Source organism: Pipistrellus kuhlii, unplaced genomic scaffold, assembly GCF_014108245.1.
Source record: "Pipistrellus kuhlii isolate mPipKuh1 unplaced genomic scaffold, mPipKuh1.p scaffold_m20_p_10, whole genome shotgun sequence".
NCBI lineage: Eukaryota > Metazoa > Chordata > Mammalia > Chiroptera > Vespertilionidae > Pipistrellus > Pipistrellus kuhlii.
Window position 1 is genome coordinate 45,401,065 of NW_023425405.1, and position 17,969 is coordinate 45,419,033.

At 34.5% G+C, this 17,969-nt stretch overlaps 1 protein-coding gene across 8 annotated transcripts in view; it reads left to right on the forward strand.

Annotated features, from left to right (window-relative positions):
* Positions 1-17,969, forward strand: part of CACNA2D1 (calcium voltage-gated channel auxiliary subunit alpha2delta 1) — a 337,271-nt gene that overhangs the window by 149,733 nt on the left and 169,569 nt on the right. For all 8 annotated transcript variants that reach the window (XM_036429577.2, XM_036429576.2, XM_036429578.2 and 5 more), the window contains exon 4: positions 12,104-12,163. In XM_036429577.2, the coding sequence (XP_036285470.1) occupies positions 12,104-12,163 (60 nt within the window). The remainder of the gene's footprint in view (positions 1-12,103; positions 12,164-17,969) is intronic.

The window sequence follows — 17,969 nt, forward strand, 5'->3', positions numbered from 1 at the left end:
ATTAGTATAGATATGGTCAATTTTCTGGAAGTCTTCATTCTGTTGCCTTTACAACCTAACATGGTATCCAAGTTTTTGATAAAAATAGACTATACTAAACTTTGAAAAGCAAGATTATCAAACCATGTTACTTTGAGATCACCTCTGCATTTATAATAATAAAAGCATACTATGCTAATTAGACCGACGTCCTTCTGGATGAAGCTGTGGCTTCAAGGGAAGCCCAGGCCCCAGGTGCCGGCCAGCAGCTGGAGGGAAGCTTGGGCCCCGGGTGCCAGAGGGAAGCTGGTGCCAGCAGCCGGGGAAGGCAGGCCTGCTCTTGCACGAATTTCATGTCTGGGGCCTCTAGTATGATAATAACACTTCATCTCTGTCAGGTCTAGAGCATTTCTGAGCCTATTGGGGGTTGTTCCTGCCCCAGGAATTCCAGTGAAGAGAAACCCACTCTCCATCCACTTTGCTTTGCTCTACGGCACACCTGAAAATTGAACTGCCTTGTGCTTTTAGCCCCCTTTATAGAAATTTTGGTGAAACAAATTTTAGTAGTTTCTTTCCACAGTCTTGGCATCTGGATAAAAACAAATCGGGAGGCTTCACTTAGAAATCTTCCCCACCTTTCTCACATTTGGCCTATTTCTTTGTGTTTATTTTCCCTTTCCTGAGGATAGATTATTTTTTTAAACGTTCTTGGATATTTTGGGTAAGTTAATTTCTACAGGAATAGATGCAGAAATTTCCGCTCCCAACTTACCTTTTCTCCCCATTAACCTCTCCCCAAGGCCCTCGCCAACCCATTGTCTGTGTCTAGGGGTTATGCGTATATGCATACAAGTTCACAGGTTGATCTCTTCCCATCCACCCTCCCCTGCCTGCTCTCTGAGGTTCAGTGGATTGCTCATGCTTTTATGACTCTGAGTCTATTTTTAAAAAATATCTATTTTTTTATTGATTTCAGAGAGGGAGAGAGAGTTAGAAACATCAATGATGAGAGAGAATCATTGATTGGCTGCCCCCTGCATGCCACCTTCTGGGAATTGAGCCACAACCAGAGCTTGAACCCTTGAGTCTCTATCCACTGAGCCAAACCATCTAGGCCTGGGTCTATTTTTGATTATCAGTTTATTTAATTCATTAGATTCCACATATGTGTGAGATCATGTGATACTTACATTTAGCTCCCCTGCTTATTTTGCTCAGCATAATACTCTCCAGATCCAGTTTAATTATCATTCATGTGCATTGCATAATGTCTATAAAACTTTATTTTTTCTTAAAAAGAAAAATAAATAGGAGCCTTCTTGAACATCCCACTTAAGAAATAAGTGTTTAAAATGTTGTCACTTCTTAGAAGTTTATAGCTAAGAAATTGGAGCAGAAAACTTTAGATAATATAATAATGTGAGCATTATTAAGAGATCTTTGATAATATCAGTTACTGGAACTTTTTTAATTGAAATTGTTGAAACTCACATGACAACAAAGAGAAATAATAGTATTACTCAAGTTAAATTGCATATCTTACCAATTTGATTGACTGGTTTACACATCACAGTGATTTTCCAAAAACGAGGAGGAAAAATTATACCAGTAGGGGAGAAGTACACAGTACACACTTTTCTCTACCACCAGATGTAATGCATTTATTCCCAGAGTTATCAACAAAAATTTAAAAAAGGGATTGTTTCCATGGCGACATTAGCTAAACAGAAAGTGTGCTTGCTAAGATCACTATTTTGTTTTTAAAGCCTGAGAACTGACCAAATTGGCAGCCTGTGAGAGTTAATTAAACTCCAATGTAAATTATTTAAAGGTAAAAAGAAATTAAGACTTCATGACAAGAATGATAAATAGTTAACTACCAGTCAAAGAGTAGCCTGAGGTAAATGAAACAAATCCCCTTTGATAGAATAAGAATCAAAGGCAGGCTGTGGGGAGGAGGGGCTCCAGAGATGGCACATCAGTATTGTAAAACTCAAAGGGTGGAAGGCAGCTGGAGCAGACACAATCTGATGGGATGTGGGGTGCAGTGAAGTATGTTTATACCTGAATGACATATCCCTGTTAGATTTCACCTTCAATAAGATAAAAGCACTCCCTTGCCCCTTCTTCATCAGTAATAGCTAATGGTGATTAAAATGTCACCGCTGTTTTGTTTTGCAAACATCTCATGTAATCCTTCACTAACCTGTGAAACTGGTACTATTACCTGGGTTTTACAAGTGAAGAAGCAGAAACACAGAAAAATGAAATAACTCCTCCCGTATTTTCTTTTTTTTTTTTTAAATGTTATTTATTTTTTAAATTGATCTCTGTTGTTGAAAGTATTACAGATGTCCCTTCTAGCCCAGGCCTTTACCATGCTCTTCTCTCCTGTATTTTCAAAGTCAGTACATGGTTTATGGTTTCCTGTGTTCTTGAACAAGCCCTGCATAAAAGCTTAACTAAACGTAAAATCTTCAGAACTATGTTCAGAATAGCTGGTGGAAAATGTTAGGTGGTGTTTTTAGGTGCCATGTAATATAAGGATGTTTCTGCATCTACTAGTACATGATGGGTAGATGTTGAATATTTGTCTGCAGAACAGTTGTGGTGCAGAGGGAGGTGATGGATGTCTGTATGAGTTCATTTGGAAAATTAATAACAGGCTGTTTTAAAACTCTTGAATTATGACAAAGGAGATATACTGATAAATACAATACTTTTAGGGATTATAAAATGCTATATTGTATATTGTGTACATAAAATATCTATGTACAATATCAATGTGTATATACAATATCAATGTATAAGAAACTATTGAATCCTCAAAAAAACGTCGTATAGATAATTAGAATTAATAAAAATGCAATTTAGAATTACTAAAATTATCTTCTCTTATTATTTTTCCTCTTAAAAATACATTATTGAAACACACTGCTTTATATTGATAGTTTTATAATTCATAAGCGGTTGGCCGGCCTGCTGCTGGTCAAATTCCTGGTGGAGGGAACAATTTGCATATTACCTTTTATTATATAAGATATACACTGAGTGGCCCGATTATTATGCATTCAGAGATCATAATAATCTGGCCACTCAGTGTAAATCTGCTTGAATAATGCCCTGATTTTTGTTTTGGAGCGGCACTTCTCAAAAGTGCACATTAGAATCACTGGAGGTCTTGTTAAAAATGAGGCTCACTCTAAGAATTTCTGATTAAATAGGTGTTGAGTGGGTTCTGAGAATGTGCATGTCTAACCGGTTCCCAGGTGATGCTGCTCCTGCTGGTCTGGGCACCCTGTGAGAAGCACTGTTCTAGGGATGCTGAGATGTAAGCAGGGTATAAAACGCATGCTCAGTAAAGAACTGAGGACAAACTAAATGTATCAGTTAAATGATGGTGAGGGTTTGAAAATATGGAGACAGCTCAGTGAACATTGTTATGGAAGCTGAGTCAACTAGCCTGGTGTTTCAAAAAAACATTAAGGCTCTGAGGTTTTACCCTTCTTGCAAGCTAGCAAGCTAGTTCACCACATTTCAAAGATTCAGGAGACTGACTGAGTCAGACACAATGGGTTTTATGATTCCTGCACAGCAGGCAGCTTGGTATTGTGTACCATCAGTTCCTCCTGGCCCTCAAGTCCATGCAGAGTTAGTGCAAGTGGACACTGTGTGTGCCATGGATTAGTGTTGCAGCCCAGGAAACCTGGGGTTGGAAAAACCCATCTTTTAAATGGGGAGTTCCAGCAAACCTGCCTAACTTTTCCCCCACAGAATATTTTTATTTTCTGGAGCAACAAATAAATCTGGAGGGAGACATGCTGTCTTTCTTCCCAGGCTGTTTGGAATTCTTGAAAAGATAGGAGCAAAGTCTCCTGAATATGTGATCCCATAATATATTTGTTTGATTTTTTGGCTTAACTATTTGGGACCCTAGAGCCCATCATTTATAGGATTAAGGGCTAGACTAGTTTGGGGAACTGTTTTTTGTTTGTTTGTTTTTTCTCTTCTTTTCCTCTCCACTGACCAAATTCTCTTCCTTCTTCACAGTGATCATTTCCTGAGTTTCTGAATCTACATTAGTACTCAATATTTAGAGAACAAGGCGACTGATTATAAATTAATTCTAGAATCCTAAAGTGGGATTATATGGATTAGCTTGGATCCCTGCCACATGCCCAGCCAAATGCTACTAAATTTTAAGGATCAGATGGGGATCCAACTTTTACAAATTGAGTGGTGATGAATTAATCTAGCGATATGCTTGTCATGTAGAAAGACAACTTTTGTGGCCTCTCAAAGTGTCATGGTAATGAATAATGATGATCTAGTGAACCTAGTTATAAATCTTGATAAGCTGAGAGAAAATCTTGAAGATACTTGGAAATTATTATTTCCACATTTGCACACATGTTAATCGACTGCATGCTCTGCTTCATTGTATAAGGTGCATGAGGTGTACAGACATGAAAAGAACTTCTTCTTATACTTAAGGAACTTACATTTAATGTTTTATTGAGAGACAGAGAGAGAGAAGAAAGCCAGAGAACAAGAAAGAGTGAGGAGGAGAGAGAGACACAAAGAGAGAGAGAGGAAATTGAGTACAACATAAAGGGTGTCATAATGGTGTAAGCATATGGCTCCACTAAAGGGCAGTAGTTTATTTTTGTTACTTCCATGAAATGGTGCTTCTACTTAGAATAATGCTTCTCAAAGAGTAATTAAGTCCACATGTCTAATATAGCTAAAATATTCCCCTCTAGAAGGATGTTTTCAAAGTTTAATCCAAGGAAAAGGTGTACTCTCTTAAACATACAGAATCCTGGGCATGACCTCAGGTATGGAATCAGAATCTTTGAGTGAATGTGGGGTTGAGTGGCCTCGTATGAAGTCCAAGCATGTTGAACAAGCTCATGTGGTAATTCTTTAGATTCGTCAAAGTGTAAAGCTGATGTGGAAATTATGTTCATTTGAACAATCTTTTATTTTATTGGCTTGTGCTGTAGAGCCAAAAAATAGGTAATAATAATTACTGGATATATATTATTTACATTTGCTACCACTGGAAGGAATATTACTATTCTTATCAGATGGCATCGCCTTTACCCTGGCTTCTGTATTCCAAGAGTCTGCCAATTTATTTTGGGCTAATTACATCTCTGAAGATTAGACTTGCAGCTTTGTGATTAATTTCAAAAGCATTTCATGAATATGGCAGATCCAGGGCTGAAATCTAAATAACACAGTCCAGAAACCATATTCCAAAACATTTATTTTTCACTGGGCCACAAATAGAATGAATGGTGACTGGCTTGATTTTTAGCAACTTTTATTTTATATGTTTTTCCTATGTTATTCTCCCTTAAAACTTGCAATAGAAGGAGAAATTGTGTTTATATTATGAGATTTTTTATTTCACATAACCTGGAATGAAATAAATTGTAAGAAAATGGCAGGCTGTTAAACCAAATTAATCTGTAGCCATATATAGCACTTTATGCAGTGTGAGATTTATACGTTAAATTATGCAATTTATACAATAAATTAATATTTTAATATTTTGGAGTTCTTCTCATGTCATAATTCCAGTATTTGCAGAAGTGTTAAAATATTTGAATAGACATAAATACCAAGACAATATATTTTATTCCTCTGGGTCAGTCTATTTACATATGATTTCAATGAATAATAAAAAATTATATATTATGTAGCTTGTTCTGTTACTCATAAGAAATAATAATCAAGAAGGCAAACTCTTTTTTTCCTTCTTAATTGTCTCAAAAAGATAGACTGGTACTAAGCTATTTAATCAGGATTTGCTAGAATTTTTCAAATTATTGAAGTATGTTTTTCTAAATTAAAGCAGGATTTTATTAAAAATAACCTTTGTGTCTTGGAGTAAGTTTGGGATTGCCCAGCTGGAAAAACAAAAGTGAATTTGAAAAAACAAGAAATTTAATGATTGTAATTATGTGCTCATGTTTTGTGTTATTAAACAAAACCAGGAAGTCTGCAAAAACATATTTTAGGCAAGCATAAGTAAAACATAAAAACAGTGTTTAGTCATTTTTGTAACAGTGGGCTTGCTAACCCAAAGCCCCATACTGAAAGGGGATCAAAATGTCTTTGGATAAGTTGCCTTGCTTAAATGTTGATTTAGCATCTTTCAAACTGTACTAGTAATACCTATGCAGAAACAACAATAGAGAGAAAGTAGGATTATATTTACAAATAAGGCCTGCTCCTCTGTTCTGACGATAACGATGCAATAAATAGTGTTTTCGTGCTAAAAAAGGGTATTAGAGGTGGCTTCAGCTTTGTTTCCTTGCGGGTTCTTCTCTCTTCTTGGCACCTTATCTTTTCTTTGAAAACCATGACTAAAACATTAATTGATTCTCTTATTCAATCTAAACCATGACTTCCGATGATTATGGGTTTCTCTTTAGAAATATCAGTTCTCTCCCCCCACTAAAGCCTTTGAGGGTTTTCTTTGGCATTCAACCTATACACAACAACAGTATTGACATCAGATAACATTTACATACTTAAAAAATATTTGTCAAAGAATTTAGACTAATTCATTATACTGATCTCTATGGGTAGAGAAATTTAGTTAAAGAAGATAAGTAAGGGGAGCTTCAAAGGTATTTGTAATATCTTACTTTTTCCAAAATGGTTATTAAAGCAAATATATATAAAAAAAAAAGATGAATTCTGGGTCATGGGTTCCAGATTGTTTTGGGCTTTTCACTGTTTTTCATATTTCATAATGATCTATTCTTCTTTCTCATTTTATTTATGATTACAATAAAATTGAACTCATTTTATTGACTATAATATTAAACATACATTCCTTGAATCGCTTATGCTTTGGAACCTCCATATGGGTCTTTAGGAGCTTTTTGGCATTGTGAAGCTCTAATAGACTATATTGTGAATAATATATATATATATATATATATATATATATATATATATATATATATAATTAATTTCAGAAGGAAGGAAGAAGAAAAAAGAGATAGAAATATCGAAGATAAGAGAGGATCATTGATTAGCTACCTCCTGCACACCCCCATTGGGGATCAAGCCCGCAACCTGGGCATGTTCCCTTGACCAGAATTGAAACCTGGGACCCTTTGTTCTCAGGCCAACTCTCTATCCACTGAGCCAAACTGACTAGAGCTCTATTACCTTTTTATTAGGAAGAAATGTCTTGATATACACTAGCCAAAAAGATTGTTTTTTTGAATGATATTTTAAAGAAAATTTGTGATTCACATGAATGTCAACATTATTAGAGTTTAACTGAACTGGCATATGATCCCTGAAGGTTTCCTTTCAGAGCTATCAAAAGAAAATTTTTAATAATGAAATTTATTAGAAAACTTCTTTTATCTTTCATCTGCAATTACCTTACAGTCTAGGAAGCAAATTACACACAGGTTTGGAAAAATAATCCCTTTCCAAGAAAAATATATGTAGGTATTGTTGTGGAAGAATGATAGAATTATTTCTTTATACACTGTATAATTGTAGTGCTTTGATTAGACTTTCATATCACCTGACAGAATTCAATGCTAGTGGAAGAGATAAAGACATGTCAAAAAGTGAAGGCTGAGAATGAATAGGCCTTCAAGGGAGCTGATCTTTCTCTGATCTGATAAAACATCTCCCTTTCTCTATTTCTGTTTTTTTCCCCCTTCCTGCAGATCACTGCATATCAAAAGCTTTTTCTCTGATTAGCAATAGTCTCTCAGGATTTGAGGACAGGACCTATGTAAAGAAAGTTTTAAAACTGGCAAACAGTTTTTTGTTCTGTTTTTGTTTCAGTCTTTGGCAATGCCTAAAAATTTGCTGGGAAATTTCCCATTAATCTGAAATAGTTCTCTACCAGTGTTTTTGGTTTTGACAGGGCTTTGTCTTCATATAGTCTGTCAGTGACTAGTGACATGAACACTTTTGATAGGTTTAATGGATACTAAAGATTGTTCTTGTGGAATGAGCAAAAGCTTTGAAATCAGAAGGCTTAAAGTCCATTTTGTTAAATTTGTGATTCCTAAAAAAGTCATTAATATGATTTTCTATTTTATTATGCTCAAACCAATAGGTAGATAAAAATGTATAGACATCTGTGACATTGTTTATATATTTATTGTTTTATACCCAAAGGGTTTTTATATACATGTGCTATTTCATTTATAATGAAGCCATTTAATGAATCTTTCTGGCATATCTTAAAATGAGCAGAATTAATTTTTAGTTTTCTGTCATATGTATTTATGCTGAGCTGGGTTCTTTGTTTCTGTATGGTTCTTGGTCTATTTTAATGATTGATACTATGAATTAAATGAGGAAAAATTATTTTTCTTGTAATAAGCTATAATTTTAGGCCAAACTTATATAGCCAACTATAGAAACCGAAATACTCTACCAAGCAAATGTTCACAATTTATTAGGCAGGAATTTTATCAATCCTAACACATTTGCTTGTGGCATTTAATGGTCAATCGTTGGCTTTAAAAAGAAATGTCATTTGACCAGAATAGAAGTTAATTAGGGACTTGAGTGTCAGTTTTCTCCAAGTCATGACTAGCTGGTCTTTTGCCACAAGAAAGATCACCATCAGCAACTATTTGTTTTAGTCCCCAAGATAGACTATTTAAACATCTAAAGTTCAGTGTTATGCTTTATCATGAGATTTGCTGGATTAAAACTTATTTTGTTAATTTCTTTATGAACAAAGACGGTAACAATAGTGCATTTCATAACTGTATTTTCAGATTTCCAAGCTAAGGATATAAAATTTAGCAAATTTTGAGCTTCAAAAAACCTTTTAAAATACACTTTTCCTCCCTCCCTCCCTCCCTCCCTCCCTCCCTCCCTCCCTTCCTCCATTCCTTCCCTTGTGGCTGAATATCCCCCAGTATGTTTTTTGTGTGTTTTGTGTGTGTGTGTGTGTGTGTGTGTGTGTGTGTGTTTTGTTTTGTTTTTTTGGGGGGGAGATAGAGAACAATCCTTCTTTTATGCACAGTGAAAGGAAAACTTTTTAATATTATCCTCCAAGACATAAAGGCATTTTAGAGTTCTAATATTTTTTTAAATATATTTTATTGATTTTTTACAGAGAGGAAGGGAGAGAGATAGTTAGAAACATAGATGAGTCATTGATCAGCTGCCTCTTGCACGCCCTCTACTGGGGATGTGCCCGCAACCAAGGTACATGCCCTTGACCAGAATCGAACCCGGGACTCTTCAGTCTGCAGGCCGACACTCTATCCACTGAGCCAAACTGGATTCGGCAAGTTCTAATATTTTTTTAAATTAAAAAGTATTTAACTTAGCCAAGACCAGTTTGGCTCAATGGACAGAGTGTCAGCTTGGGGACTGAAAGGTCCCGGGTTCGATTCCTTCAGATCACGAGCATGTACCTTGGTTGCCGGCATATCCCAGTAGGGGGTGTGCAAGAGGCAGCTGATCAATGACTCTCTCTCATCGATGTTTCTAACTCTCTATCTCTCTCCCTTCCTCTCTGTACAAAATCAATAAAATATTTTTTAAAAAAGTATTTAACTTATTTTTATTTTATCCAGTATTTTCTTTAAATCCACAAAATATTTAAGTTTATTGTGTGGCCCATACATATGAATGTTCTGCTGTTAAAAATATTACCTCATATTACCTGTTAAAAACGAGGGACGACTTACACTTTGAATTTGTCAAGAACATCACTTCATGTTTATCTTCTCATTCTGCCTTTTTTTTCCTTATCTTCCACGCTGAGGTTTTTTGATAAAGAAATTGCTTCCATTTCCATTTCATTTGCTGCTGTCTTATTCACTCCCCCCCCTCCCCCTACATTTCCACGCTGATTTTGAGTTTCCAAAGCAGTGTGATAAAATGTTGCTGAAGGATATGCATTCTTTTAACTTTGCTGTTTAGTGATTTGTGTTTTTTATTTTTTTTTTTGTAGGGATAAAGACTAAAGAACCTTTTTCTGTTTATTCTCTCTGGTACAATTTCTAATGTTTACTGGTTCCTATTACATCCCATTGTGCCTGGTGGCTGATGGCCGAAACCTTTGTCATTTAAAATTGCTGGACAATTTTCCTCTTAATTCAGTTTAGGGACTCTTAAATTGAGATCTCCCATTAGCCAATATTTTATAGTCATGGATAATACCTACATAATAGTTAGAAAAATGTGCAGATTATATTAAATAGCAGGGAAGAGAGGTCAACACACCAATATAAAACATTGCTCTAAAGGTTCTTTCCATTATCTAGTGTAATCTGACTTGCTAGGAAGAGCACACACTGAAGCATAGTTCATTGTGAAAGATTAAACACATGAGCCAGTGAACCACTAGGAGATTTATACTTTTTACGAACCTAACCCGATAATTTCCTCTTATTAAATTAGTATAATGCATTCACACTTACTATGTAGGGTGTCCCCCTAAATGTGTACACACTTTGAATGATCATAAAGTCAGCGTTTATTAACATACAGTTCATTTTCAAAATTTAAATATATATTTTTATTAATTGCAGAGAAGAAGAGAGAGGGAGAAAGAGACAGAAATATCAATGATGATAGAGAATCATTGATTGGCTGTGTGTGGAGGTGTAGGGGGTGGGGGAGGGCAGGGGTGGCCACAGATGCACACACTAAGCTATTTTCTCACATGGACACAGAGTGCAAATAGATTCATAATTACTCTTCAGAGTTATAGCTGTAACACATACCACTTCCTATCTGCCAAGCACTGTGTATGTAGTAACTCATTGAATCCTTTGAACCATCCATGAAGCAGATTCTCATATTATTCACATAATAAAATGGGAGGAGAAACTTAATTTTTTCCAAGTTTGTACAGCTAGTCTGCAGCAGGGTTCCTATTTAAACCCAAGTAGTCTGGTTTAATCTCTGTATTCTTAATTACTAAATGTTCCTGTCTTTTGTAAAAGCTTATTACAAGGATAACATAATGGTAACACCAGGAAATACAAAGAGGAAAAACAAACTAAACACCAGAGAAGGAAAAAAAGAATCTATCTACAAAAAGCGATTGTGACAGCTTGCTACTCCTCACAGGTTTTCTCTGAAAGAACTGTTCAGAGTGTTCTTCAGCGAGGTGGACATTCTCACATCGCTGTGGCTTTTGGTAAAATAACAACAACAAAATATGATAGGAACAAGGTGCCTAGTACAATGTTTAGTGTATATTTAATGATTTGTCAATGTCATTTCCTTTCTGCTCATATAGAAATACTAGAGGCCTGATGCATGAAATTAGTGCAAGTGTAGGCCTTCGTTCCCCCAGCTGCCGGCACTGGCTTCCCTCTGGCACCAGGGACCTGGACTTCCCGCTGGCCACCCACTGACACCCATGCTTCCCTTGCAGCCCCAGCTTCATCTGAAAGGTTGTCCAGAAGGACGTCCAGCCTAATTAGAATATTACACTTTTATTATTACAGGTATTCTATACAGGAATGTACTAACAACAACCTACCAAGATTAAACTACTCTCCTGCCTGAAGCTTTTTCTAAAAACTAAAATGTTACTATTTATTAAAAAATAAGTAAATATATATATATATATATATATATATATATATATATATATATTAATGTCAGAGAAGAAAGGGAAGGGAGAGAGAGATTGAAACATCACTGATGAGAGAGAATAATTGATAGACTCAATTATGCATACCCCCTACTGGGGATCAACCCCAGGAACTGGGTATGTGCCCTGCAGGATGGAACCATGGTCTTCGGTTCATAGGCTGACCTCTGAGCAACACTGCCCAGGTTAAAATATTAGTTTTTGATAGAAAGCACTTGAAGGGGAACTTACTGCCCATGATGGCAGAGCCAATGAACATCATGGTATTCAAGAGTAGTGTGTTACTTATATTACTAAAAAGGTAAATACATGTACTGTTTATCAACTTCAGTAGGTTATATTATCTAAACATTTAGACTTTATGAATCATAAACAAGGAGTCATTCCTGTTTTTTTTTTTTTGTCTTCATAATTGATTTGAAAACCCAAAGACTATATTATGATTACATATTCATGGGGTCATTTGCATTCTAAGATTTATTGTTTTCTTTTCAGCGCCTGGCTTTGGAAGCAGAGAAAGTTCAAGCAGCCCACCAGTGGCGGGAAGATTTTGCAGTAAGGACCCTTTTATATTTCTTTCTTTTTTTTTCTTCTTTTTTTTTCTTTTTCTTTTTTTCTTTTTTTTTTTTTTTTTACCAGTTGCTTTGTCTTTATAGTTATGATTCCATTAATATAATTTAGTGTTGAAATAGTATGGTTTATAGGACCAACATAGAACCATAGTTTGTTGCTTTAAAAAAATTGCTTTTGTATTAATCAGGGCCAATTAAATTATTCCAAATGTTTCTGCTTATGTTCCATTTTTTTTTTAAAGAAGAGTTCATTGAAATGTTCTTCCATACTCAAAGGTATTTATAAAACTAATTACAGCAAAATATAACATTACATTACAATATCTGAATAAACTTTGTAGGTATATCAGTTAAAAAAACAAGTGGCATTTTAAAGTTTTGAGTTTGTGAGACAGGACTTGCATATGGAAATCACCTTTATAGTAGGCAATGTGATTAAAGTGAGAATAAAGGTATTAAACCTCTTGAAATTTAATTTGCTCCATGTTAGCTGGAAGTTATCTTTCATCAACTCTAGCCCACTTTTAGAAATGCCAACTTATATTAACTTTTCTATGTATTTTATTTTATAAACTTATTTTGTTCTCCAAGAATCATTGTGCTAATTATACAAATAGCAGAAATTATTCTTGTATTGATTTCTATCCATTTATCTACCTATCTATCATCTATCATCTATCTATAATCTGTGTATGTAGCTATATGTCTTACAGCTAAGGGGCACAGTGAAAAAGTCTATTTCTAATAGTCAGTTAAAAATGTCTGCTACATATTTGTACTTTTCACTTACATTGAAAATTTTTTAAACTTGATAACAGAAAAATTGTAGACAATTCATTTTGAGGATGTTAAAATATGAACCAAGTATGAGTGACAGATCGATTGTACTGTTCAGTTGTCTTTGAATGTTTTGCAAACCAAAATCTCAAATTTGCAGCTTAAGAAAGTTGTGCTTCAACAGAACACTAAATCAAGGTTCAGTAATTAGCAAGTTTTCTTTGTGTTTGTATGATTATACTCTATATGAAAGGAAAATATACTTATTTATTGAACTCTTAGTCTACTAAGTGGAGACTCAGTACTGTCAGGTTGATTCTTTCCATAAATTGATCTATTGCTTGATTTGTTCTCATCATTTAGATACTTGTTTGATTGGTCCACAATTATTTGACAATAGGTAGTTGAAAAATGATCAAGGTGTCATCCATAATACATAGAAAAAATAATTAATGATTAAATTTAAAAAGATAACCTTTTTGTAATGAGGGCAAATTATAAACTCATCCAATACAGATTTTACATTGTAATTGTTACTTTTTAGATAAAAGGATACTTGAATATTTTTGTTTCTTGATTAGACAGAAATGCAGCCAAACTAATTTATCCAAATATATTCTTTTGATTAATCTTCAAACCCTTCTCCTTCCACCCGTTTAGGTGACATAATAAAGTCTGGTGTAAAACATAATAGAGGTGAAGCTGGACCATATATTCTGCCTAGGATTGCTGTAGTAAACTTGGTGCTGTTTTAGTTTAAATCACAAGTAATTCTGAGCATCCCAAAACCAAGTTTATATATTCCATTGCTTTCAAAAAGATTTTCTTTGACTTAAAGGAATTTAATAATATTTTATATAGTCATTAGTTTATGTCATTTTTAGATTTCTAAGGAACAATGTGTTAGAAAATAATTTAGCAAGTAGGGATGTAGTAATACCTTTGTAGTATTGGTGTTGTTTTATTCAATTATTATGTTACTGTTCTATGGATATAAGGTTTTTCCCCCCAGATATATTGTGAACTTTTTTATATCAAGCTAAATTAACACTAAATTAACATTGTTGCAATGTTTTATTTCTCCTTATGGAAATAATAGTTTAATGCTGGTGCGTGATATCCAGCATCTAGAAGGGTTCAGGAATCTGTGGTGTAAATTAATAAAGAGACTAGAAATATAATATAAATTTGTAATCCATGGGGGAGCCAGAGGAGGGCTTAGCTTCAGTAATCAAGTTCTCCGAATCTCTGGACCCCTAGCTTTTTATTAACACAAATTGCCCTAAAGCAAAGTAAATATACATATCAAGGCAAGGTTTAGTATACAGTAGGCATTGTTAGTTTTGGGGAACTGCCTTCAGCTGTCCAGGTGTTTGGCCAGCAGGAGGCAATAACATGTAGATTAAAATGCTCTTAGCTGTTTGGCAACAGGCAATAATATATGCAAATCTTTAGGTGTGGGGAAATGCCCTTAGCTATTCCAACAATAGGTAATATGTATTCAGCCCTGCTGAATCCCCAAGTTCCATCAACCTTTTGATGAAACTTCTTGCATTTATGACATGCTGGAATTAGCTTTCATCAATGAGTGACCATTGTAGGTGTCACAAAAACTTTCAATGTGTGTTAGCTATTCTATATTATATTGAATTCAAACCATAATTATTTGTAAGGCACTCTATCATTTATGTATTGCTAAGAAAGAAAAAGGAAGCCAATTAAATTTTGATGTACCAGCAATTTGAAGCTGTATTTTTTCTTGTCAGGTGTCAAAATATGGAAAAAATTACTTTGAAATTTAACTCATATTACCTACTTTCTCATTGTCTATATCCAATGAGAATCACTGCTAGGAAAATTTATGCAAGAGGATAAATTAGTCCCATAAGGACACAAAAGACATTTTTACATTTTATAGGGTAAAATGGAAAATAAATAGTTTACCCAGCAAATGTTAAGAGTTCTTAGCAAATAGTAGTCACAGTGTGGAGAATTCTTGAATAAATTCTCTTCTTAATTTCCCCCTGGATTACTTCACAATTTATTTAGGACATATGAAGATTTAGAGTGACATTAAAAGAGATTGTTAAAGGGAAAACAGATTAGGCCACTTTAGAGCCCTGTCAACTCATTTCCTGAGTTCTTCTTGAAAGACTGCGAATGCTATTCAGGGGACACGTGCCTGTCAGTTTGCACACTGAGAATTCATATTTTCCATATCTTACCATGTCAGTCATACAGAACGTCTTTATAAGAGGCCTTCCCTTTGAAATGCCATGGCTGATAGAATGGTCAGATAGTGGTGGTTTCGTATTTGAAGAATAGGACCTGAATAAAGATTACCTAACCTTCAGACTCAAATAAGTCAATATTGCAAAAATAAGACACTGTCCCTCTTTTCCTTTTTTTGTTTTTTTTGTTGTTGTTTGTCGATAAACTAGATGATGCTTCAATTCATATAAAGTAAGGCTAAGCAACTCCTTCAAGGCCAATTATACAAATCAAATTAAAATTTGTGCCTGGCTGTGGTTGGGAATTAGAAATCATCACCACGAAGCCTCCCCTTATGTTGTGGCAGCTCACAAAACAATTGCAGGTTTTATCAGTGTCTTAACTAACTGCTTAAACAGGTTTAATTTGAAGTTAAATGCCACCATATTTTAAAAAGTCCTCCTTTGAGACTATATAAGACTTATCTTTTGAGGTTTTTAACTATTTGCATCAGTGCAATATTTCTTTAATGCCATCCTTCAATAATTTAACATTAAGATGATTTAGAAGGCAGAAATAATTTCCTAAGAGGTACATTAACATTTCAAAAAGAAATATAATATTCTGATTCTTCCCTCAAGTCTAAGTAGGCCAGTTTTATTAATATTACTTGGGCAAAATGTTGATTAACTTTCCCTACTGTGTAATGTAGAGAGAAGTCTGATGAGCAACAAGAACAAAAGGCAAAGTACTAAAATGCTGGCAACAGGAAACAGGAAACAGATCATGTAATTCACACTCTCCCTCAGCTCAATTCCCAATTGAATGTACAATTGGGGAACAAAGGGCATACACTCTAAATGGATTAAGAGTTGTGCGGTCATGCATCTCCAAGTTCAGAGCATATTTGTAAATAAGCCATGTCTGGCGCCAGCTGCTTTTCAAGTCTCCTTACAACATATAAGTGTTAAAGGTGACATTTCTGGTCATTGATGATGGAAGAATTATTATTTTTTTTTTTCAAGAGCAGGTGGGGAAGGAAAAAATAATTTGGAAAACTAATTGCTCCACATGAAATAGTGCTGCCATTTCTATAGAACTGATCTTTCCAATTGCATTAGAAATCTTATTTGACTCTATTGCAATGGTTGGTTAACTATAACAGTCTTATCTCCAACTAAGCCTGTGATATTAATTGTACTTACATATGTATAAACATGAGAGAGGGGGCTAATTTGTATTTTAATAAGAAGGATCTTTATGTATGGGTTATTAGCATCAGCTTGTTACTGTGTAGGCTTAGTTCAGACGTCTAGAAATTGGCCAGTAATTAAACCTTTGAGGAACTGTTTTAGCTTCAACTTCACAGAGAAACTAAATTAGAAGGTGAGAAATTTTCTAGTGAAATTAAATGTTATTGAGTGTCAATCAGGATACATTAGTTCAAATTTAGCTTCAATTGTATATATGGGGTGGACAAAAGTAGGTTTACAGTTGTGAGTATGCTGAACAGAGTTAATAAAGCTATTGTAATAATCATAACTTGCATATGTCTTTTCGTGCAAATAACTAAACCTACTCTTGCCCATCCGTGTGTGTCTGTGTGTGTGTGTGTGTGTGTGTGTGTGTGTGTAATCACTTTGCCCAAATCACATTCTGCAATGTTACTGTAAAATAGTAATATTTAAAATTTTCTGTTTATATGAATTAAATTAATACTGTATTATGTGTCTAACTATTTCATCTATCCTATTCATCCCTTGGAAATTGGATTATTTTTATTGATTGCAGCACAAACAGTTATAAATATGTGAGCCATAAAAACATACTTCTTTTTTTTTTTGTTATAATGTATAAAGATAAACACTACTCTAAATTATAATACGGTATAGGTCCTGGATATGAACGAGCTGAATTTTTAGTGATCAAATAGTGGGGGAGTAAAATAAAAGTGGGAAAGCAGTGTTCTGTCTTAATGTCGTAAAGTATAAATGAATGAATTTAATAGATGATCAAAGTGATCTATTAGTCTCTCTCAGTTTCTAACTTTGGATGAATTGCCCTTTCCAATCAAGAACTTGCATATTTAATTTATTTTTTTGCAACATTTGTATATAGGGAAACAATCAATTTTTTACAGCTGCTTTCTTTTAAGATTTTTTTTTGTCAGTCTTTCCTCATTATTAAGATAGATGGAAAGGAGCCCCAGTGCAAAATTGACTTAACTTCCATATTGTGGGAAACCAATTTAATAGAAAAGACTCATGCAAATTTATGGTATTTTTGTTCTTCCGTTTATTCATACTTATAAATACTCAAGGTAAGAGCTTATAAAACAGCAGAGTAGAAAAAAATAAACATGAGAAATAACCCCAATCTCATTTTCTTATATTGAAAAATAGAAGAAATAAAATATTTATTCATTAATAACCTAGTCAATAATATTGTTTTCATTTTTAACAATTTTTAATATTTTCTAATGATCTTCCAGACCTCTCTATTATTTCTTATTAGAGGCCCAGTGCATGAAATTCAGGTATGGGTAATTGTCTCTAGGCCTGGCCGCAGCACCCCACTGCCACTGTTCCCCCACCGTGGTCCATGCCGCCCCTGGTGGTCAGTGTATGTCATAGCAAGTGATTGAACTCCTGTCTCCTGATTGAACTCCCGAGGGACACTTTGTATATTAGCCTATTATATAGATAAAACCAAGGTCACATTATAGTACCATAGAACCCATAAAGATATACATCATGGTAATTATCCTGGGATAATGCAAACTTAGATCTAAAAGAGGCTGG